At 45.4% G+C, this 25256-nt stretch overlaps 1 protein-coding gene and 1 long non-coding RNA gene across 2 annotated transcripts in view; one reads left to right on the top strand and one right to left on the bottom strand.

The window, feature by feature from the left end:
• The first annotated feature begins 487 nt into the window (after positions 1–487).
• On the top strand, positions 488–19223 carry LOC118497673. Its single transcript, XR_004900194.1, has 3 exons — positions 488–500; positions 15011–15016; positions 19122–19223. It is a non-coding gene; the product is annotated as an uncharacterized LOC118497673 (long non-coding RNA).
• LOC114511364 (carcinoembryonic antigen-related cell adhesion molecule 1-like) overlaps positions 8413–25256 on the bottom strand; it is a 96539-nt gene continuing 79695 nt past the window's right edge. The window contains 6 exon segments of the mRNA XM_036012851.1: positions 8413–8818; positions 10672–10698; positions 11366–11438; positions 12178–12304; positions 17210–17488; positions 23790–24143. Coding sequence (XP_035868744.1) covers positions 8573–8818; positions 10672–10698; positions 11366–11438; positions 12178–12304; positions 17210–17488; positions 23790–24143 — 1106 coding nt within the window. The 3' untranslated portion in view covers positions 8413–8572.

Raw genomic sequence — 25256 nt, 5'->3', positions numbered from 1 at the left:
CTGAACGCAGCTGACTCTCTCTAACACCTTGAATACTGAGAGATTGATGGCACACAACTGACAAGTGGAAAGAAGGTCCAAGGAAGAGAAGCACCATGTTTGTCTCAAACTGTCAGTCAGACAGTTTGCTCTCTTCACAGCATTCACTGCTCTGCCAACAAGGCCACGCTCACTCGTGAGACAAGAAGGGAGTTTGGGGCTCTGTGTCTGGGCTCATCACAGGACAAGGGTCTGCTGAGAGTCTTATCTAAGTCACGTGCGGAGGGTAGTTTCCTTGCAGTCAGCTGTTTTCCCCAGCATAGTAGGGTGGGTGAGCTTTTAACCATTGCTGGTTGCTAGGAGCACAGGGCACAGGTGAAGTTCAACACCATTACACCCGTCCTTGTCTCTCATAGCACTTAGCCCACTGTGCAGTTAAAAATGTGTGTGCTTATTGACTACTTTCTGCATCCCTCACTAAAGTGCAAGTGCCTTGAGAGGGGGATATATTTTGGATAACTGTCTTGTGCTCGACCTCCAGAGCCGAATCATGTAATCAATGGTCAGTGAGTTGTCATGAAATGCATGATCGTGCCTCATCATGATCCCAGTCAACAGGCAGCCCTGTTCCACTGACTGCCTAGGCCAGCTCTGCGTAATCAAAATTTGAGGCTGCATTATCAGTTGAAATGTGCCCCTATCACCCCAAATTCCTGTACTGAAGCCCTATCCTCAGTACCTCAGAATGTAACCTTATTTGGAAATAGTCATTGCAGATGTAATTAGTTAGGATGACATCACTAGGAAGGGGTTTAACCCAATATGACTGGTGTCCTTATAAAAAGAGGAAATTCTTATAAGGCCATGTGGAGGTTGGAATTATGCTGCCACAAGCCAAGGAACACCACAGAAGCTGGGAGAGAAGCATGGAACAGATGTTTTCTCTCTGGCCTCAGAAGGAACCAACGCTGACCACACCTCGATCTTGGGCTTTTGGCCTTCAGGGCAATGAGATAATAAAGTTTAAGTTGTTCTAAGCCATCCAGTTTGTGAGACATTGTAATGGAAGCCCTAGCAAACTAATAACTATATTTAAAAGTAAAAATAAACAGACCTAGTTGGTGAGGCTCAGTGGATTGAATGCTGGCCTGTGAACTGAAAGGTCACTGGTTCAATTCCCAGTCAGAGAACAGGCCTGGCTTGCAGGCCAGGTCCCGAGCAAGGGGTGTATGAGCAGAGCATTAACCAGTATCTCTCACACAGGGATGTTTCTCCCTCTCTTTTTCTCTTTCCCTTCCCCTCTCTCTAAAAATTAAATACATAAAATAGAAAACACATAAAAATAAACAGGTTAACTGTTATATTTTATTCAATTGAGAATATTGTTATGCAACATATAATCAGTGTAAAATTATCAATACTTTACACTTTTTTCATTCTAGTCTTTGAGATCCAGTATGTGTTTACACTCACAGCAAATGTCTGTTTGGACTCGCCCCATTTCTAGGCCTCAGGAACCACATGTGGTGAGTGACCCCTCCCTGGGCAGTGCTGACCTGGGCAACACCTGCCAGGACTCTCAGCTGAACGCTCCCACCTAAGCCATGCCTCTTGGGAGGGTTTATGCTCCATCATGCCAAGTGGTTCTTCGGGGCCTAGTGCAGATCTAGAGTCTGCTGTAAAGAGTTCATTCTCTGAGAATGAGGGAAGCCATAAGGGCCTAGAAAAGCATGCGGAGAGATAAATTACCCCAAACGTAGTACTAGCCAGATATTATCTTTGAAGTTTCTCAAAGACAGGTAGTATGACAAGGCTGCAGAAGCAACCCAGTGAAACTACCCCTTTACAACTTTAGCAAGAAAAGTCTTTACCCAAGTGGGAAAAGAATGTCTTGTTATCTATTTGTTAGGGTTTTAGGCAGCCTGAGATGCCGAATTTTAGACCCACAGTTAATGAGCTTGGGACTTTTTGAGCTTTATGGGCATCTCAAGCATCCCACAGCCCCTGACACTGAGGAGACAGAGACCCATCACCAGGGGCTGTGTGAGGATGCAGAACATTGTCCCCACCTGCTCAGAGAAGGTACCTGTAGTTCTTCAGCATCATGTCTCTCTGTACAGGCTCCTCTGAGAGGGGTCCTGGGGCCACAACTGGGCTCATGTCCTGGAAGGCCACTGGGCCCTAAAATGTCAAGCACAGGCCTCAACCCTCCAGCATCAACACCACTGTCTACAGGCTGAGATGCAGGCAGCACTGAGAATAGAGGAGGGGCTGGAAGCCAAACGATGCAGGGTCTGGAGAATCCAAACTCAAAATTGACTGCACTTTCCTCCTTTCCACTCCATACTGCCCATTCCCACAACTGATTTGCTTTTTAAACTGGAACCACCCCTCCCCTATTGCCGGGAGATGTAGTGAGATGGTTGGAATTTGGACCACGTTATGTCCAAGCCCAGTTTGTAGTCAAATTCCAGTTCCATGAGGTAATGCTGCCCTCTTTGCAGCTAAAGTCAGCTTGTGCTGGGTTGTTATTTCAATACAAACATAGGTACTGACTGACCCAGAAATTTGCCCTCAGGAAGGAACCCTAAAATGTGCGGCAGGCTAAAGTTTGGGGTTCGCAGCACCACCTCTGTCCCAGGCTGGAGAGCAGGGTGCCTCGCTGTGCAGCTGCAGAGGCTCAGCTGCTGCTGCCGCATCTGGGACTCAGGTGCCCTCCATCCAGTGATCACCCAGATGTGGCTGCAACAGACTCGGTGGGTATTTAATGCAGTGAAATTGTGCCTTTCTGTGAGCTGGCAGCTAGAAGTGCATGTGCCCCCTCACAGGATGTGCCCCTTGGGTAACTGAGAGCTGCGGAACTGCCCCAGTGCCCCCATCAGTCTGGCCCTGACAGTGCTCAGCACTGCCCGTGCCCACTCCCCCCCAAGCCTGGGTTCTCCCACTTTCCTCCATATTTTCCAAATTCTTGGACCTCTACAAACCCTACTGTGCAATTAGTGGATTCCTCTATAGCCCCAGAGCCCCTTTCATGGATTTCCCCATAGCACTCCTCAACCATATTGTAATTATTTGTTGACGTGCGCTAAAGAAAATGTTATTCTGACGTCTGTGAAAGACAGTAAGTCAACCCACTTTACCCAGAGGGACAGCTTCTGGTTTGCAGCAGGGACAGAGATGGGGCTCAGCACCGAATCGACGGAGGAAAGGGGGGATTTACAGCCAAGGAGCAGGTTCACCATCAGTGGATGGAAAACCACCTGGAGGGTGGAGTAATTCTTGCTGAGTGGACCTAACAGGATTCTTACTGGAGGCAGGCCGGTGTGATCAGATATTACCTGGAATGGTGAGTGGGGAGGAATTTCATCAGATATGGAAGCTGATCAGATACAAGTTTAGCCAGGGGATTCTGACTAAACTGACTTAGCAGGATTCTTGCTAAATCTGGACTCTACAAGGACACAGAAAGAAACCCAAGGTCAGGTCTAGCTGAGCAGAGGGCTCGGACAAGCCTGACTAAGGTCTGGTGGAGAAGAGGATCTTTGTTGCATGTTTTCCTCTGTCCTGTACCATTCACCTGCAAACCATGGTGGGGGGAGAGAGAGAAAAGGATGAGTAGATAAAACAATATAAATTTAAAGAGGACATCAAGGAGACTTGAGAGATTTTATAATCTATCAGAGACAACTACAAAACCTATGCCAATATTTATTAAATCTTAGGTTACATGGCTAGTTAGCTAGATAACTGTCAATCACTGAAACTGACTCAAGAAGAAGTGGCTGCTATGAGTCGAGCACTGACCAGCAAGGACATCAGCGTGAGAGCAGTGTCGTCCCTCTGCCCACATGGCAATGCCAGGCCCTGGCATCTCCACGGGTGAGTTCTGACACATCCTCGAGGGAAAGAACATCCTCAGAGAATTCAGAGAAACTCCCTCAGAGAATTCAAAGGTTTAAAAACAGAACATTTCCTAATTCATTTTATGAGGCCTGCATAGCTATACAAACCCAGCCAAGAAAATTACAGACCAATGCCTACAAAACCTTATTAAATATTAGCGAATCACATTCAGAATTAACAACAAACAAAAAGTTATCATGACCAAGTAGGCTTATATCAGAAATGCAAGTGTGTTTTAATATCAGCATGTTATTATTCTCCATATCAACAGACTAAAGTAGAAAAATAGTGGTCTCAGAAGATTTTGTAAAATAATTTTATCAAATTCAAATTATTTTACAAAATTCATGGGCAAAAACTGTATGAATCTCCTCATAGCTGGAAGGAGAAACGCACACTTCCTCGCAGGGCTGGCTGAGACTGGGTGGGTTCAGAGGAGCAACGGGCAGACCAGAGCCGGGAGCTCAGACAAACCTGCGCCTGTCTGACCCCACTTCTCTCTCACTTCTGGGCTCTGGCTCTGACTTTCCCCTCATGCTGGGTCTGGTTTCCTTGGTTGCATCTTCCAGATCATTCTGTTGGTCTTTCAGCAATGACTTTCCAGTTATTCAGCAGTTGCACGAATTATCCTGTGTGCATTTTTAATTTCTTGGAACTGTTCCTTGTTCTGCTCACAAGGGTGCCTACTGAGCCAATGGTCAGGGCTCTGAACTGTTAAACGAAGCTCCCCCCGCCCCCCGCCGTCCCCGGTCATGGGTTCATCGGTTTACCATCCCCTTGTTCTGCACCTTGACTACACTGGATGTCCTCACCACGTGTGTGTCTTGGTTTTCTCCTTCGTTGCCTCTCTTTCATTTTATTATGAATGGTTCTCAAATGTGTTACGCTTTTTGGTTGTGAAGTCCTATTTACTGAGGACTCAGTTGATTATCAAGGACATATGGTAAAGGACTGCTCTGTGCTGGTATGTCTGTCTATATTGGAGCTTTATTTTTTTCCTTAAAAAGAAGGACACTAAAATTAAGCACTACTTTTATTTCCATATTGAATACATTCAAAAGAGTTATTTATAACATCTGCACAGGGCAAGGAGGGCAACAACTTTATTAAAAACGCACCGTGTGTCTTGTCCAGTGTAAGGACAAGGAGCGCCACCTCCCATCCACCTAGTGCGCCAATCCATCCTGCCCCCAGCCCACCGCCCCACAGCAGTAAGCACAGCAGCCCCCTGCCCTTCCTGTCTTACCTTTCAACCATGTGCTGTACCCTGAAAAACCATGTATTTTATTTTCAGTCTTTTGGAACTTCACACAAGTGAAATTACACTGAATTTTCTGCTACTTGCTTTGTTCAGTCAAAATTATGTTCTCAAGGTCCACGCTGGTGGTTGTTCATGGCTGATGGGCCTTTGTCCACTTGTTACTGTATAGGCTCCAACAGAGGTAACTGACCACATTTTATTTCTCTCAAATAGGCTATTTGTGGACACTTCAGGTGTCTTTGTCTTCATGCTGAAAGAGCACTGCCACCAATAGCACCTCGCTGCACACCTGTCTGCTGTTGCATGCAGACATTCACCCCTGGGCGTGCCTTCCTCCTCATTCTGTGGGGCGGTCCTCTCCCTGCTGCTTTGGAGGCTCCTTCATTACCTCTGGATACTAGTCTTCCTCAGGGTCCATGCTGCACATCTCTTTTCCCAGTTTGGGGCTTGTATTTTTTACTGCTTTATAGTGCCCTTTCATAAATAGATGTCCGTTTTAATATGATAGAATTTATCCCCTTATGCTTAGTGCATTTTCTACCGAATTTAGGATACTTTCCCAAGGCCGTGTGTGAACATGTGTGTGACCCATATTTCCAGAATCATTAATGAAAATGTTTTCCTTTTTCAACTTATCTGTAATTCCACCTCGGTTATAAAGTTTGTGTGTGGGGGGTGGAGGGGGTGAGTTCTCAATTTTGCACAGGCCCGAGGGTCCCCACAGCATTCTGTCTCAGAGAGCACAGTGACAATGCTCCTTGACATTTCGTAGGGCAGTTGCTACCTTGTGACTCGTCCTCAGGGCCCTTTGTTCTGCTGTTTAATTTTAGGACTGGCTTCTCAAGTTAAAAGGGAACAACTAGAATTTGACCTGGAAACTTATAATTTTGTAGATAACTTGGGGAGAATGGAGATTTTCATCACACCGTATCCCCCATTGATGCAAATATAGAGTATCTCTTTGTTCACCTGTTATTTATCATCTCTCAGTTTTGGCTGAATGTCTTTCAGCCAACTTTCCTGTTTTTCTAAATAAAGACCTCATACATGAAGGCCTTGTTTATTTCTATATTGCTGTTACAAATATAACCTTTTCCAAAAAATGCATTTGCTGCATAAAGCGATGTCATTGAGTGTCATTATAGGTCACATGTCTGGTAAATTCCAACATTAATTCTGATAATTATGGTCAGATTCTTTTTATTTTCCCCTATGGGAAACAATACCATCTTTATATTTTAACTTTTTTTTTTTGGTTCTCAGACCTTCTATTTTATTGTTTTGTCTTACTGCATGGCTAGCACCCCCTGCACGGTTAAAAGTGGTGATGGTGGCCAGCTGCCTGGCCACCCAGTCTGCAGACATACCTGTGCTGTAGCATTTTGTAGACACTTTTCATCAGATTAAGGAAGTTCCTTTTGTTTCTGGTTTATTGAGTTTTTAATGTAACAGAGGCTGAATGTTAGGTGGACTTTTCTGTTGAAAGTATTCTTTTACAAAATTTATATGGTTTTTCTCCTTTAAACCTTTATTGCTGTGAATGAAAGTGATCTTTCTATTGGTAAATGAACTGTCTTTTTGAAATAAAACTATAAAACCGCATTTCATGCACATTACCTTTTCCATTCATTGCTGAATTATTGCTAATGTTTGCATATGCTGACATTAGCCTGTCATTTTCCTTTCTGAGTTTGCTCTGTTTTTTTTGGCGGGAGGTTGCTCAAGATTATACTCATCACACTCTAAGAGCTGGGGAAGTGTTGTCCCTTTTCTATTTTCTGTAAGATTATATATCAGATTAGACTTCATGGTTCCTTGAATGCTTGGAATATTCCCTGTCAAGTAATTTAGATCATGTGTATCTTTATTGGAAGTATAAAAAATATTAACTCAATTTCTTTATTTGTTAATAGGACTGCTCATACATTTCTTTCTTCGTGACTCCATTCTGGTTTCATTTTATTTTTCTAGGAATTTATTCATTTTATGTAACTTTTCAAATATTTGCAATTAGAATGTTCCTAATGGCCTACTGTCTGGCACTGTTTTCTATTTTGCACCTTATAGTGCTTATTGTGCCTGTCCTCATTTTTTCTTTCTTTTTTTTTAAGATTTATTTATTTATTTATTTTTAGAGAGAGGGAAGGGAGGGAGAAAGAGAGAAAAACATCAATGTGTGGTTGCTGGGGGCCATGGCCTGCAACCCAGGCATGTACCCTGGCTGGGAATCTAACCTGCAATACTTTGGTTCACAGCCCGTGCTCAATCCACTGAGCTATGCCAGCCAGGGCTTCATTTTTTCTTAATAATTCAGCCAAATGTTCACTTTTTTTTCATTCAAGCCCAATTTATTTTATTTACAAGTATTTTTTCTTTCTACTACCATTCTTTTTGTATTTTATTGTTATTGTTGTTCAAGTACAGTTTTCTTTTTCCCCCACCGCAGTCCAACCCCCCAGCCCTCCCCACCTCCTTCCCATTTCCTCTCCCACCCCCATTATTGTCCACGTGTCCCTTATATTTGTTTCTGCAAACCCTTCCCCTTTTCCCCTGTAATTCTCTCCCCTCTGGTCACTGTCAGCCTGTTCTCTATTTCAGTGTCTTTGGTTATATTTTGCTTGTTTCTTTGCTTTGTTGATTCGAGAAAAGGGAACCCTAGTGCACTGTTGATGGGATTGCAGACTGGTGCAACCACTATGGAAAACAGTATGGACTTTCCTCAGAAAACTGAAAATGGATCTGCCTTTTGACTCAGCAATTCCACTGCTAGGATTATATCCTAAGAATCCTGAAACACCAATACAAAAGAACCTATGCACCCCAATGTTCATAGCAGCACAATTTACAATAGCCAAGTGCTGGAAGCAACCTAGGTGCCCATCAGTAAACGAAGGGATCAAAAAACTATGGTACATTTACACAATGGAATTCTATGCAGCAGAAAGAAAGGAGGAGCTCTTACCCTTTGCAACAGCATGGATGGAACTGGAGAGCATTATGCTAAGCAAAATAAGCCAGGCAGTGAAAGACAAATACCATATGATCTCACCTTTAACAGGAACCTAATCGACAGATGCTCACTTTTTTTTTAAGATTTTTTATTTATGTATTTTTAGAGAGGAAAGGGGGGGGGGAGAGAGAGAGAGAGAGAGAGAGAGAGAGAGAGAGAAACATCAATGTGCGGTTGCTGGGGGTTATGGCCTGCAACCCAGGAATGTACCCTGGCTGGGAATCGAACCTGGGACACTTTGGTTCCCAGCCCGAGATGCTCACTTTTGAAAGAACCATCTTAGGCTTTGTTGATTGTAGTACATGTTAAAGAGCCAAATTTCAATGACAAGGTAGGTTGGGCTTGTTATAGAACCTGGATGTGCCTTTTCATATGTAGACAATGAAGGGAGGGGCTGTGACCAGGAGCCTTGAGTTGTCTCAGAGTGTGAAATGAGGATGGGGAAAAGAGACTTCTCTCTTTCCCTGAGGGTAAAGGGATCTCCCGGTTATGGGGATGAGAGGCTTGGAATAAGCCAGTAGTGCAGTGAGCAGGGCAGGTTGTATTACTTCTTTTTTCACTTTTGAAGAAATCGTTTCTGTGGCTGTTGGGAATGGGGAGGCTGAAGGTGGTTTCTTTAATTCTTGGGCGTTGAAGTCAAGGGAAGATTTTTCAAATTCATGGATCTGAAAGGCATGAGCAGCAGTCAATTAAATCAGTGTTGCAGGTAAGGCCCTCGCCTGGTCTGGTGTGACTGAGCATCCCTGCTCTCACCACTCTGAAACTCCTAGCTGTGGAGAATGGCTTTTATCACCCATTCTTTCTGCTTGCTGGCATCCTTTGAATGGTCATTCGAAGAGACAGACTATGGCACTGATACGAATACAATGACACAGCAATGGGAATGAGCAACTGTAAATGCATACAACCACATGGATGGATCTCACAAACCATTCTGAATGAAAGGAACCAGGCACATATAAGGAGTTTTTCAATGTAACATTACAAACTGGCAAAACTAATGTAGTGCCTTGGAAGTCGGGATAGTGGCTACTCTTTGAAGCTGGAGCAGGGAGAATGACCCAGTGCCATCCTCTCATGCTGGGCACGTGTGGGTGCTTTGCATTTGTTATCTCCTTTCATTCCTCCAACTTCTCTCTTATGTAGGCAGCATGTCCATTTTACAGATGACAAAGCGGAGGATCGATGAAGCTAAGTTACCTGCCCAAGGTCACAGAGCTGTAACGGGGTGCAGCCAAGGCCCCCCAAACAAAGGATTTGAAATGGGGTCCAGAGCTTGAGGTGTCTGGGAAATGTAAAAATATAGGATATCCCACCCCCACAAGTTGGACTGGGGGATGGTAGACATGGAGCAGGGCCATTGAGAGTTATTTTGCATATCAACAGCTGGCCAGCTTCATACATGATATGCAAAAATGGTTATTTTGCATATCGACAAGTCTAACTAGGGAGATATGCATAACTTTGACCTGTGTTGTAACTGGGAGGTGGCTCCCCTTCCAGTGCTTGTATAAGACCTAGGTGGTGGTTGGCTCCATGCCATGGGGCCACACCTGCCCAGACTTACTTATGGCAGCCAGGAAAGGCTGAAAAATGCAGGAGTGCTGGCAGGTGTAGCCAGTTGTGGGAAGAGTCAGAAATTGGGATGCAGATGAAGATTCATGCCAGGATTTAAACCCAGGTGCGGCAGCCATGCAGGGTCTAACCATGTGGGTTTTGGGGGCAGAGAGGGGGCTCGCTTGAACTCCATGGCTTAGGAAGCAGGAGAGTAAGATGAAGCAGCCATGCAGAGCTCTCAGCAGTTCAGAAGAATGTGGGACCTCATGGGAGGAAAAGGGTGAGAAAAGACTCTTGCTGGTGGGGATGAGGAGGTGCCACATGGTTTTGGGTTAAGAACTGGACATTTTTGTGGCAACACAGCTGATGGTGCTGGGAACCATGGGAGGTCTGCCGGCCAAGCATGGATTACTGGGAGGAACTGGCAGTCTAGCTGAGCTACACACTTCTATTTTTTCCTGAGATACAGTACCCCTCACTGGCCTGACTGGGCAAAGGGGGAGAAAAGGACTGTGTGTGTTTCTGGGTGTTTCAAGGGACTTTGAAATTTTTAATGGTGACATTGTGCAATTACTCTAAATCTATATAACTTTTCAATAAATAGTTCCTTTTTACCAAACTCTGGCACTAAGAGCCATAATTCCTGACACCTGGTGGCAGTGTTAGGAAAACCCACAGTGACAGAGAGACCCTGTATCTGAGCCCCACCCCATAGGTCCATTCTGTAACAGAGCTACTATCTAAAGAGTCACACCAGGATTCCAACACAGGAGAGGGATAACTCCAGAGCCTATGTTCATGCACGAGGTGGACCGGGGGCGTAGTTAACCAATACATCTTCATTCATTGCTGCATTGAGGAACTCAGACCCAAACTTGATCACATGTGTCATCAGGAGTAACCCACTTTACACAGAGGTATTTCCATGAGAAAATGAACCAGTGACACTGGCTATGCTTACCTTGTAAGGTGAGTTGTCAGAGTGAACCTGTTTTGGGGAAATAAAAGAAGAGTCACCAATCCATGAAAATGTAAAGATGACTAATGGCCTTCCAGCCATGGTGTTCCTAGGCTGTTTGATGTCTAGCTGAAGGAAGTGGCAGGTGTTGAGAAAGGTGGGTGGGGAGGGATCTCATGATCACTTAAGGAATGTGTTTCCCTCAGAGCCTGTGTGGTCCAGACTCAGGGTGTTAGTACCAACTGATGGGCAGGAGGAGAGCCACAGAGGCCTCAGTCCACTTCTGAAGATTTATCCAGTTCACAAGGACTTGATTTTTGCCCAGATGTGTTCCTCAGCACCAGGCACCAGTGGCAAGGAGGGGCATTGAGACCCACAATACCCACAGCACCATAAGACAGCAAAAGTCTCGCAAAAGGAGAGTGCCCATATTCATAGTAGAGGCAAGGGGGGAAGGGGGAAGGTGGGAATGGCTCCTGGAAACATGTCCATCTTACCCAGACCTGCCTGGATGGCTGAGTCTCACCCAGGACTGGGTCTCAGGGGAACCTTTTGTGGCTAGAAGGGTGCGAGGGCCTACTGCAATCTAAGGTTGAGAAATGGAGATCCCTTCTAAAAATTCAGAAGGTACTGGGTATGTGAGAATCTAGGATTCCCTGCTAGGGCAGGGCACATGGTGGAACACACCAGCTCTCACTGAGCAGTGGCTTTACTTACTGTGGTTGGAGGCTGAGGGTTTGTATTCTGTGAGATTGCTCTGTTTGTTTGCCCTAAATAAATATCAGAGACTGTGACTGCTATTCCCAAGCATCGTATCTTTTCTCCTTGAAGTAGGAAGGACACTGTCAGCAGATAATTCCTTGGGTGAGGGCTCATCAGTGCTCATCTATACAAGGGTCAGTACTGCCTTTCCTCCTAGTGCCTCTTCCTCAATGTACCAACCATCCGCCATCCCCTCTAGTGAGCACCCCTTTCCTGCTGGCCTGACATTCACATAGGTCCCTTCTTTATCAACTGCTTCTGAGCCTGCTTCTACCCTGCACCTTTCTCTTTTGCAGGTAGATGCTATTTTTATTCTCACTTTATTTATTGCCCAAGAGGCCTTTGGTTTATGCTTTTTCTTAGGTTCTCTTGCTGTCCTGTCCCTCTCTTCTCCTTCTCTTCCTGTGGGTGACAGAGCATACAACTCACTTTCACCTCCTCTTTTCATATTTTCATTTGTTTCCCTTCTTGGACCTTGGTTTCCTGACTGGGGGACAAAGGAACATAATGAGATCTGCCCCCTCTAAGCCACATGGTGATGACAGTAAGTGTGTGCTGGAGAGAATGGGGCACAGGGAGCTTGAAGACCAGGGAAGAAGAGGCTTCAGGGATTAGTACTCAGAAGCAAAAGGATAGAAAGGAGGAGGAGCAGATCCAAGGCCAGAGACAGACAGGAAGTCTCCATTTCCCTCCCAAACACAGAGGTTAGCTTTGGAGAACATGGGGCAAGAGGAAAGGCCATCATACCCTCCAGTCTTCCTGATATACAGAAAGTACACCAGGGCTGCTGTCAGAGCTACCACCGCCAGGACCCCAATCATGATGCCGGCAATGGCCCCACCTGAGATGCCAGGACTTGGTGATGTTGAAACATCTGTTATGAAAAGGGAAGAATGAATGAAGGTGACATTATTTTACAGTGGGGTGCCCTGAAAAATAAGTCTCAGCATGAAGAAGTCTGTACTTTGTTCCTCCTAGGAGTACATTTTCTGTGGGAAGGTTTCTGTGTTGTCATTAGGTGACTACATCTTTGTATTTTTTTTCTCTCACTGTGTTTCTAGATTGGTGGTCAGACTTGCCTCAATTCCAGCCTGGCCTTTCTGCACTCATTTTAAAAATATTTTTAGAGCTTTGGAAATGTGAGAAAGGCTGATTGCCATTTTTGTGGGTTATCACTTCCCACCTTTTCATGGTTGCATGTCTCCTGTGTACCAGTTATGGCAGCCATGAACATGTGTCACTCAGGTCTCCTGTAGGGGGCATTTAAGTGACAGAAAGTGGTGCGTTAACCACCTCCTTTGCACAGAGACCACACTTCCCACCAGCAGGTACATGAAATAAGCTCAATTCTGTGGGAAACGGTTTCCTCGCATGGGCGACTTTAGCTCAGGGTCTCCCTGTCAGCCTTGCAGACTCTCTCTTAGAACCACACTGCAACCCAACACTGTCTTCTCTTTCTCCTTCAAAGGAGTCAGATCTGCACTGTGGTCTGAGGAACCTGCCAGGCTCCTCCCACTTCCATCCCACTTTCCCTCACAGGCATTTTTTCCAATAAATACTCTGCATGTCTAATCTTATGTTGGCTGTACCTCAGGGGATGAAAACTAACAAACTAGGCTTGAAATTGCACTCAACACCTTTTTTTCTTTTCCTGTATTTAGTCAGTGATCATGTCCCAGTGAATTTTGTGTGTGTAATGTGCCTCCTACTCCCCCAAACATAAATCACTTTTCATTTGTTCTTTTTATTTCTGTTGCTCTCACTAGTGAACTCAAGCTTGATGACTAATATTCATGTTGGCTACTGTTAGGGGTTGCTTACTATGTGCCAGGATCTGTGCTAAATCCTTTACTTGTATCTCATTTGATTTCTATAAAAAACCTGTCTGATAGATATTATTTTACTTTACTGATGAAAAATAGAGGCTTTACAGTGGTGAAAAATTTCCAAAAGTCATATGACTAGTATGAGGTGGATCTGGGATTTGACTTTAGGGCTACCAGACTTCATAGAGGCTAATGATGATAGTAGTAATAATAGTAGCTAACACTTATGGACCATTTCCACTGTGTGTGGCATTTTGTTAAGGATTTAGCCAATCATAACATTAAATATTTAAAGCAATACCATGAAATAGCTCCTCTTATTGTAACTTCCAGTTGTCGAATATGAGGCTCAGAGAAGTTAAGAATCTTGTGCAAGAAATTTGTAACTGTAAATGCTTATTTTACAAAAGAACAAAGATCTCAAATCATCACCCTAACTTTACAACTTAAGGAACTAAAGAAAGAAGAACAAAATAAACTCAAAGCTAGCAGAAGGAAGGCAGTAATAAAGATTAGAATGCAGATAAATAAAATACAGAATGAGAAAAAACAGTAATGAAAATTAATGAAACCAAAAGTTGGTTTATCAAAAAAGCCTAACAAAATTGACAAACCTTTAACTAGATTGGCTAAGAAAAAAGAGAGAAGATTCAAATTACTAAAATCAGGAATGAGAGTGGGAATGTTACTACCAATTCTACAGAGCAAATAAGAGTCCCGATAGTACTATGAATGACTGTATGCCAACAAATTAGACAATTTAGGTGAAATAAACAAATTACTAGACACAAACCTTCCAGTATGGAATCAAAATGAAATAGAAAATATGAATAGGCCTATAAATAGTAAGGAGAAGAATTGGTATGAGCATTTGACAAAATTCAACATTTTTAGAAAAAAATAAAAACAATCTAGGAGTGGAAAGAAACTACCTTAATATTATAAAGATAAATTATGAAAAAACCCACAGCTAACACCATTCTCAATTGTGAAAGACTAAAAGTTTTTTTCTAAGATCAGGCAGAAGACAATGATCTCTGATTTTGCTATTTTTTTCCCAAACAGTACTGGAAATTTTAGCCAGTAATTAGGTAAGAAAAAGAAATAAAAGGCATCCAAGTTGGAAAGGAAGATGTAAAACTACCTCTGTTTGCATATGACATGGACTTATATGTAGAATGCACTAATGATCCCACAAAAAACTGTTAAAACTAATCAACAAATGCAACAAAGCTGTAGGATACTAAACCGACATGTAAAAACCAGTTGTGTTTGTATACATCAACAATACACAATTCAGGAAGGAAATTAAGAAAATTCCATTTATAGTAGCATTGAAAAGAATAAAATACTTAGGAATTAACTTAAACAGGGAGGTAAAAGTCTTATATACTAAATAACTAGAAATAACACTGGTGAAAAAATTAAAGACACAAATAAATGGGAAGACATTCTGTGTTCATGGATTGGCAGACAATATTGTTAGGATGACAATACTGCCCAAAGTGACCTACAGGTTCAATGCAGTCCCTATCAATATCCCAATGACTCTTTTGGGACAATAACAGTAAAATCTATCCTAAAATCCATTTGGAATTTCAATAGACCCCAAATAGTTGGTACAATCTGGATAAAGAAAAACAAAGTTGGAGGATTCAGTTCTTCCTGATTTCAAAATTTACTACAAAACTACAGTAAGTAAAACAGTATGGTACCAGCATAAAGACAGATATATAGACCAATGGAATAGAAAGCCGTATGTGAGGGTTTATTTCTGGGCTTTCCTTTATTTTTTAATTAATTGATTTTTTTAAGAGAGAGAGAGAGAGAAGAGAAGGGAAGGGAAGGAGAAAGAGAGGTAGAGAAACATCAATGTGTGGTTGCCTCTCCAATGCCCCCCTACTGTGGATCTGGCCTGAAACTCAGGCATGTGCCCTGACTGGGAATCAAACCAGTGACCCTTTGGTTTGTAGGCTAGTGTGGCTCAGTGGATTGAGCACTGGCCTGCAAACCAAAGGATCACCACTTTGATTCCCAGTCAGGGCACATGCCTGGGTTGTGGGCCAGGTCCCTGATTGGGGTTGTGTGAGAGGAAACCACACACTGATGTTTTTCTCCCTCTCTTTCTCCTGCCCTTCCCTTCTTTCTAAATAAATACTTTTTTTAAAAAAATAAAGGAAAGCCCAGAAATAAACCCTCACATATATGGTCAGATGATTTTGACAAGGGTACCAAGACCATCCAACAGGGAAAGGACAGTCTTTTCAAGAAAAGGAGCCTGGCTGGTGGTAGCTCAGTGGACTGAGCATGGGCCTGCAAACCAAAGGATTGCAGTTTGATTCCTGATCAGGGTACACGTCTGGGTTGCAGGCCAGGTCCCCAGCAAAGGATGTGCAAGAGGCAACCACACAGTGATGTTTCTTGCCCTCTCTTTCTCCTTCCCTTCCCCTCTCTCTAAAAATAAATCAATGAAATCTTAAAAAATAAAAGAAATGGTACTGGGGAAACTGCATATCCACCAAAAGAATGAATTTGATTTCTTAGTTAACACTATACAAAAAATTAGCTCACAATGGATCAAAGATCTAAATGTAAGAGCTAAATCTAAAAAACTCTCAGAAGAGAACACTGGGTGAAAGCTTTATGACATTGGCTTTGGTAATGATTTCTGGAATAGGAAACCAAGCACACAGACATCAAAGGAAAAAATAGGTAAACTGGACTCGATCAAGTTAAAAGCTTCTGTGCATCAAAGGACATTGTCAACAAAATAAAAAGACAACATACAGAATAGGACAAAATATTTGAAAGTCAAATACCTGATAAGGGATTATATCCAGAATGTGTAAATAACAATTAGAACTCAACAACAAACAAATCCAAATAAAAATTGGCCAGCGTAATGGAATATTCATGTTTTCAAAGACATACAAATGGAATATAAGCACATGGACAGATGCTCAGCATCACTCATTATTAGGGAAATACAAAGCAAAATCACAACGAGATACCTCCTCACACCCATTAATATGGTTATTACTAAACAAACAGACAAACAAATGCAGAAAACAGTGCATTGGCAATGATAGGAAAAAATGGAAACTTCTGTGCATTGCCAGAAGGAATATGAAATGGTGCAGCCACTGTGGAAAATAGCACGGCAGTTGATAAAACAATTGAACAAAGACTTGCTATTTAATCCAGCAATTCCCCTTCTGGGTATATACTCAAAAGAACTGAAAGCAGGAATTTGAACAGATATTGGTACATCCTTGTTCATAGAAGCATTACTTATAAAAGGAAAAAGGTAGAAACAACCCAGAAGTTCAAGGATGGATGAATGATAAATGAAACATGATGGACACATCCAAGGAAATATTACTTAGCCTTAAAAAGGAATGAAATTGTGATATATGCATAACATGAGGCACCTTGAAGACATCATGATAAGTGAAATAAGCTAGACACAGAAGGACAAATATCATATGATTCCACTTGTATGAAGTACCTTGAACAGTCACATTCATAGGGACAGAAGAATGGTGGTTTCCAGGGGTTGGCAGTGGCGGAGTGAGGAGTTAGTGGGTATAGAGTTTTAGTGTGGTAAGATGAAACGTTCTGGAAATACATAGTGGTGATAGTTGCATAACCATTGATATGAATGTACTAATGCCACTGGACTGTGCACTTAAAATAGTTAAAATGGTAAATTTTATGTATATTTTACCACATAAAAATGGTAATGAAACCACCTTGTGAAGGTCACCTTGAATTCCAGACTCAGGATAAGAAACTAAGTATGTGTGATTCAGAGGCTGAACTCTTAACCACTTTGCCATTCTGTAACGCTCTCCTGATTGACCTTCTGCCCCCTGTGACTGCTCTCCATTTTGTACACCATTGGTAGAGCAATTATCCCAGGAAGGTGGAGGATGGGGCCAGGGGTCACTTACATTGTACGCCCAACCTGAAGGGGTCACTTTTGCTGGCACTGACGGGGTTGGAGACCTCACACTGATAACCCCCAGCATCCTCCCTCCTGACAGGCTCTATGATTAGGGTGCTGTTGTCCCGGGACAACTTCATTCTCTCTGTGAGCAGGAGACTCTGGTCCCTGAAGAACCACCGAGTGCAGATCCCAGTGTCATTTGTGAGGCAGGTCAGCACCACGGTGTCCTTATGTTCTATGACGGCGGTGTTCCTGGCTCGGATGGAAGGCTTCTGCACGGGCTCTGTGGAGAAACAAGAAGGTGACTAACTGATAGCAGGTTCCTTCCTCAGAACCTTAGTGAATCAGTCCCAAGGGAGCTCTGATATGGTCACCAGAGGATGGCCCTAATCTCTGAAGGAGGACCAGCGTCTTTGTTCAATATGGTGGCAATATGTAAAGAGAGGTCTACGTCTCTCCCTCTGATACCAGATCACCCCAGGATAAGCCCTGACCTCTCCTCCTGCACACCTGTAGAATCAGCACCAGGAACCTGTTCTCAGCCCATGTGTTCAGCATCCTCATCATTAGGTGGAATTTTTCACCCACTGCTTTTTTTAAAAAGATTTTATTTATTATTACAGAGGGGGGAAAGGAAGGAGAAAGAGAAGTAGAGAAACATCAATCAATGTGTGGTTGCCTCTCGAGCACCCACCACTGGGGACCTGGCCCACAACCCAGGCATGTGTCCTGACTGGGAATCAACATGATGACTCTTGGGTTCGCAGTCTGGCACTCAATCCACTGAGCCACACCAGCCAGGGCCTACCCATTGGTTTTTGTGTGACTCTTTCCTAGAGCTTTCTGTGACTTCGTAAAAGATCAAACCCCTTCTCTAGTATGGTGATTATGCACAGAGGTGGAAGTCATCTTCTTTTTGTTAAATAATTTATAAGATAATGAGAACAGCCCAAACAGTTATCATGACCTTAGGACCTGGAGAAATTCTAATCTAAAAGATTTCTCAATGTGAATAGGACTTCACTTCCTGGCCTGTGGACTGAATGAATAACACACAAAAGAAAATCTCTAGAGAGAAGTACTCACAGTTTAACAAAGGCTGGGACTCTCAGCCTTCTCCATAGATCATAAGCTTTGTGGCACTGCCCCTTCTGTCCTATGAAGGGACTTCATGGAGGACTCTACCTATCTGTCAGGTAAGCACCATCACTCACTGTTTTCCTCTGCAACATCACACATGCTGGTGTTACACAGCTGGTGACCTCAGAGCCAGGACACAGCCCAGAGGGGGCTACACTATGGCTGCTTCCAGCAGCCTGGCTGGAGGGAGATTCTGGTGTCCATAGTGGCACATTTTGGCCAGATTGAGGACAGGCTGCCCATGTAACTACTCCATGGGTCCTGTCCCAGCACAGGGGGCAGCAGAGTCAGGCACCAGGTGAGCCTGGAGCAGAGCAGGGAGCAGGGGACTGTCCTGCTCATCCTTTTGGAGGGGGTTTCACTCTTTTGTTTGGGGAGAAAGAGGTGGGCTTGACTCAAAGCCTCGTATGTTCCCTGGAGCACATGGAGTGGGTCACAGAAAAGAAGGAAGTGACAAGAGGAATGTGTTAGTGACAGAAGAAGCAACTTGACCATGAGGCCCTTTGCTTTCCCCCTCTGTGTGGCCCCCTACACAACATGGGGCTTTTCTGAGGCTGAGAGAACCCCCTGCCTCATTTCCAAGGCTAGACCCCAGCAATGCCATGAGAAATCAGAAGAGCAAGAGGAGGAGAGAGACTACAGAGAGGTGGGGAAGGGTTCTGGGGAAGAATCTGTGATTTGCTACATGATAGAGACAATATCCAAGCTCTTTTCTGAAAACCAGACAGACCTCTACCCCAGATCTTGGTGCTGATGGTCTAGGAGGCACTTACCAGACACTGTGGTATTCTTGACTGTGGTCCTACTGAGGCCAGTGACAGAGTTATGGGTGAGGCAGGTGTAGGATCCACTGTCACTTGCAGTGATGCTGGGGATAAAGAGCTCCTGTGTGGGTTGCTGGGGTCTCCCATTGATAAGCCAAAAATACTGTGCAGGTGAGTTAGAGGCTGTGTGGCAGGAGAGTCTGAGGTTTGCCCCTGGTGGGTAATGGGGGTCTGAGGGGAAGTGGAGGGAACATCTGGGCCATCTGGAGCAAACAGAGCAAAGCCACACATGATGTCATCAGATGGAAGGGGAAGTTCCTGGTCTGTGTAAGGGCCACAGTGTCCCTCTGAGCTGGGCCCCATCCTTGTTTTAAAAAGTTCCAACCAGACAGAACAACATGTAGAGAGCAGACTGAGAGCTTTGGGGGTTTGGGTGGGGCACTGAGAAAAAAAAGAGTGAAAAAACTCATGGACCTAGACTATACTGTGGTGATTCCAGGGTGGAGGGGGTGGTTGAAAGTAGGAGAGGGTATAGAGGGGATAAATGGTGATGGCAAAAAAGTTCCAACCATAACCTCTGTGTTCACTGAGCTTGAGTCTGAGACATTAACCTCTGTCTCAAACCCGGATGCAACACCAGATTTGTCTAGGAAAGAAAATCTTGCTCCCCTGGGTGTCCCGGGTGAGGGTCTGTGCCCTTGGGAAGAGTGGAATGTAGCATGGCCTCTGGTGTGTGGATTCAGGTGGTTCCCTGGACCACACAGGGACAGAAGTTACTCTCAGAAAGCATTCAGGGTGAAGGGGTCACTGCGGCCGGCACTCACTGGGTTCCGGGTTTCGCACTCATAGGGTCCTGTGTCATTCCTCGTGACATGGAGCAAAGTGAGTCCTGTTGTCCTTGGACAACTCCAGCCTGGCGCTGTCCTGGAGGCTCTGACTGTTGATCAGCCACAGGTAGGTGGTGTACTGAGTGTGCAGTTCACACGTTAACAGGACAGAGGCCTTGTGCTCCTTGGGGTTGGAGTTGTTGTTTGTGATGCTGGGTCTGGGTAACTCCGCTGTGCAGGTAATAGAGAACATTGCCCTGGGTGGTACCTTGGATTCCTCCAAAGGCATCTTCAATCAGGGTTGACACCTCTTACCTCTCACCTCTCAGTCAACCTAAGTTTTTAAAAGAACCAGGCAGGTCTGTCTATCACACAACAACATGAGTACCTGAGCGCTCAGAGAAGGTAAGGCCTCCAGTGCTGTGTCTGGAAGAAAGCGCAGACTGTCTCGGTGTCAGTTAAGTATCAGGAATTGACCATGGAAAGACACACCCTTGGGAGAAAGAGACCACTGTGCACCTGTCCTGGTACTTTACTGACCAGATGACTGACTGCCTGACCAACCTTGGTGCCTCACCTGGGATGCCCAGGTGCTGAGTCCCTTCAAGCTGCACAGACCCACATTGCTGAGTTGAGATGTGTTTCCACTAAAGACTCACATTCCAGGTTTATCCTAGAGATGAGTCATGAAGGGCTATCCCCCAGTGCTGACACCCTGAGAAGACTGGGCAGTGTGGCCTGGGACTGGGTGGTTGAGCAGAAACAAAACATGGGAACACCAGGAGCAAGTCTGGGATCAGTTCCGGACTCAGAATGCAGGGCCATGAGGCAAGCAGTGTGCCCAGGACTGGTGACTGTTTCATTTATAACTGACATGAGACAGTGACCCCACAAGGGGTAGAGCAGAGTCCAGGAATGATTGAGATGGGAGTGAGGGACACAGGAGCTGGCTTTGGCAGTGGAACCAGGCTCTCTGCCCTCAGCCTTTACTGTCCTCTCTCCCCTGCAGCGGGCAGGACCCTTCCTCTAATACTCAGGTGACAGCAACTACAGAAGGGGGGACTTGTGGGAAGTGGGGAGCTGGGACTTGCTGAAACTATGGCCTTCATGGACCATTTGTGTTTGGCATTATGAGACAGAACTTTGAGTTAAATTGTGGAAGACCATGTGAAAACTATTATTATGCCCCAAAGATCTAAGGCCAGTCTCTGGAGGAATCTCTCTGTCTAGAGAACACTGAAGGTCACAGACTAAGTTCTGAGTCCAACCAGGACACACTGTGACCAAAGGAAGACACCACAGTGAGTGTGAAGTCAGTGACTCCCTGGGGAGAGAGAGAGACTATGAGTCCTGCTAAGGGGACAGAGTGACCAGAGGGCACGGGTTGGCCTCTCTGTTGTATAAAGGGAGGGATGACAGCAAACTGGTAGAAAAGATTCGTGTTGTGTTAGTACCTGTAGGAAGAAGGTCCCTGTCACCAGTTTGTGTGGACAGTCAGGCTAGTGGGAGGAGCTCCCACCTAACCCAGGAAACAGAACTGAGTTTTGATCAAATTAATTCAAGTTGGACAGCATCTAAGAGAAAGGACAGAGGCAGGTGCACCTCCCTGTCTGAGAGGGTCCCACCCCATGGCAAAGGTGTGATGAGGACACGTGTGTGACACAGGCAGTGAACCAGTCAGATGGTGCAGGGTCACCAGCCCACATTGGGGATGTCTCCAGGTCCCTGGGAGGAATAAGAGCTTCACACCACATGGATGTGAGTCACGAGTCAGGGGTGAAGTGATCCCATGAGCTTTTGGGGACTGAGGCCTGTCCTTCTGCCTTTGACTCCCTGGCTGAGTCACACAGAGAGTAGATCAATGGGCTACATGTCCCTGTCAGGTGGCCTGTTCCTGTTCTTGGCATGAGGGAGGGAAGGAGCCCTGGATGGGACACAGCAGAGGCTCTTTCTCCTGGTGACCTGGGAACGTGGCTCCTGGTGGAGCTGGGGCTGCTGCTCTGACTGACTTCTGTGTCCTTTCCTGTTGCCCAGGAGGGTGGGCCTGGACACAGTTGTGAGCAGGAGAATCTAGGGAGCCTGCATGGTGGAGGAGGCAGAGCAGAGCAGGGCAGTGGGGTTGGAGTGAAGGAGGAGGCAGAGGAGAGTCATGGAAGGAGCAGAGAGAGCCAGAAATATCTTTGGTGAGCAGTGGGGGTTACAGGTGACTTCAAAGATCCCAGGGACCAAGAGCCCAGGGCTGCCCCAGGGCTGGACCCATGCAGCCTGGAAAGTCCCTTTCGCAGCTGGGCAGCCCTACAGTCACTGTGAGACTTGGCTCCTGAGGGGGCTTCAGGGGCAGGTGGTCAGAGGGATGGAATGTGGTTCTCTGTCCCTGGAGGGACAGGAAACAGGTGTTGCCAAAACCTACTAAGATTATATCCAGGTTCCAGTCTCTATAGATTATGGATCATTCATTCATATTCATTCATTTTTTTCCACCTTTCACTCCTATCTTACACCAAGGAGCAATTGAGTTCTGGTCCCTGAGCTGGTTGCAGGTGTGGAGTGAGGAGTGAGAGGCAAAGTCCTTCCCTTCATGTCCAGTGGGAGTGACACCGGCACATCAGGAAGCGAAGAAGGGATTTCAGTCCAGGGCAGGGAGGTGTGGATCAGCCACCTGAGGGGGAGGCCTGGGTGTTCCCAGCACTGACTCTGATTGTTACTGCAGGTACTTTGGTTCTGGAGTGAAAACAGATTAATTCTCCATTTCCTTTCACTCCCCAGGCCAGAATCTCTCCCTCTGAGCTGGCCACGTCTAAGAAGAAAGGATCCGACCAAACAGCTGGTGTCAGGGTCTGCACATGTGGGATAGGCCCTTGGAGTGGAGGGGAGGATGGGCTGGGACTGCAGACAGGTCTTGGTGTGGCTCAGACTGGACAGTCCTGGTCTGTGTGACTGCGTGAATGCTCCCCTGAAAGTTCCCCTGAATAAAACAGGGTGGATGGTGAGTGGTCTCAGACTTGCCAGGTTGTCAGTGGATGAACCTTAGTTGTTTCCCAATTTTCTGACCTAAAGCTTGGAACAGGGGAGCTGCCCCAGCTAACAGCCTCTGTGACGGTTTGTGTCCCTGACAGAGGAGACACCCTGTTCTGACCCCTGGTGGACAAGGGGCTGTGAGCAGCATCTTCTCTGTTTCCTCCTGCGGAAGCTAACCTTCCTCTGGAGTCATCTATGTCCCCCAGGGCAGGTAGCTAATGGCCTGGGGACCTTGTCCACATGTGCTTTGTACTCATAGTCTCAGGTGAAGGGCCATATTCCACCAGTGCCCAGATGTGGCTCTTGAACCTGAGCCCTGGTCACCTGAGCTGGTGACCAGCTCAAGAGCCTTGTGATTTAGGCACCTGGGAAGTTGTGGCTCCCAGTCAGCCCTGCCCACGCATGAAACCAGCCTGACCCAGGCTCCCCAGGGTCCCTAGGACAGGTGTCTGTGGGGGGACTGCCACTTTGAGCTCTGCGAGGTTCCCAAAGTGCTCCCTCAGGTCAGGCCCTGTCTGAGCTCTGCAGGGTCTTTCTCAGGGTCATGATCATGGGGAGAGGTCCAGGAAGCTGGACTGAGACTGGTCTCTTTCTGCTGAGTTACTCCCATCAGACTGGTACTCTGTCTGTGGCAAATGTGTGCAAGGCTGGAATACGGGAGGGGACTCTGATCTTAGGAAGTTTGTCTTCACTGTGTGTGTCCTGCACTAAATGTCCAACCCCAGCCTGGGATGTGATGCAGAGGGGGATGGAGGCAGAGTCCAGGGCTGTCAGTCCTGTGTGTGAGTAGAATTCACCCCACCCGACACCCAGAGGTCAGAGAGAAATCACTCACCATATACATGGAGGTGTCCCTTTGCTTCTTCATTCTGAAAAGTTTTTTTAATGGCTTGTATGGTATAGTATCCTGTGTCCTTCAAGGTGATGTTCTGGAACAGCAGGGATCCATTGGGGTATATGGTCTCTCGACCACTGTGTGCAGGCCCGGGGGTAAATTCTTGAGTGTGTATCACATATGATGCAATTCCATGGTTGCTGTCCACACTTTCCCCTCTGTACCAGGCATAGCCTACAAGATTCTCAGGCAGATTGAGGACAAGGAGAAGTACATCCTTCCCTTCGGTAGCATTGATCGATGCAACAGTGAGTTGGGCAGTGGTGGGAGGGCTCCTGAAGGTTAACAGTGAGACTAGAAGGGAAGGAGAAACCAATCTGTTTTTGGGTCTGTGTGTTGAGAGGGAAGATGAGGCCCTGGGTCCTGTGTAGGTCTCTTCATCTCTCAACCTTAGTGCATGTATGAGTGTGAGCATGTGTATGTATTTGTGTGTGTGTCTCCCATGGTCAAGGTCAATAGCACGGCCACCATTACTTCAGCACCTTTAAACCTATTGTTTCTTCTGTTTCAAAAACTTCCCCAGGTGTCTGCCCAGCTCACCCCCTCACTGCCCTCAGACCCCTGCTGACACCCAGGGGCGTCCAAGGGGATACCTTCACTGACCACCTCCTTTAATGGCCCTGTTTCTTCACTTTCTGACCTACCCTGACTCTTTTCCTTTTGTTGTACTTGTGGGTACCTGACACCACATCCATATTTTTCCTTGCCCTTCTCCTCCCCACAGAACGTGAGCTCCATGCAGGCAGGGGCTTGTCTGACCCTGTTGCACCCCCAGTGCCTCAGACAGGCTGCAAGCTCCTGCGGGGCAATGAGTGAGTGGTCCCGGGGTCCTGCTCCTCCTGGGGTGTATTTGCTTCTTTCTGAAGTTGGTAGTAAGGACGTTTAGTGCCCCTGGTTAAGTTTTTCTGGTGTCACCCCTGACATAAATTGTTATTCTCACCAGTTTTCAGAAATTATTTCTGCTTTTTCATAAGTGACTTTTATAATGTTGAGGTAGTTTCTTTCTACTTCTAGTTAGGGTATTTTTATTTAAAAAAAAAGAAGTTGAATTTTGTCAAATGTTCATACCAATTCTTCTCCTTACTATTTATAGGTCTACTCATATTTTCTATTTCATTGTGATTCCATACTGGAAGGTTTGTGTCTAGTAATTTGTTTATTTCACCTAAATTGTCTAATTTGTTGGCATACAGTCATTCATAGTACTATCAGGACTCTTATTTGCTCTGTAGAATTGGTAGTAACATTCCCACTCTCATTCCTGATTTTAGTAATTTGAATCTTCTCTCTTTTTTCTTAGCCAATCTAGTTAAAGGTTTGTCAATTTTGTTAGGCTTTTTTGATAAACCAACTTTTGGTTTCATTAATTTTCATTACTGTTTTTTCTCATTCTGTATTTTATTTATC

Source organism: Phyllostomus discolor, chromosome 12, assembly GCF_004126475.2.
Source record: "Phyllostomus discolor isolate MPI-MPIP mPhyDis1 chromosome 12, mPhyDis1.pri.v3, whole genome shotgun sequence".
Lineage (NCBI taxonomy): Eukaryota > Metazoa > Chordata > Mammalia > Chiroptera > Phyllostomidae > Phyllostomus > Phyllostomus discolor.
The sequence above is the reverse complement of the archived record's forward strand: the minus strand, read 5'-3'. Positions and strand labels throughout refer to the sequence as shown.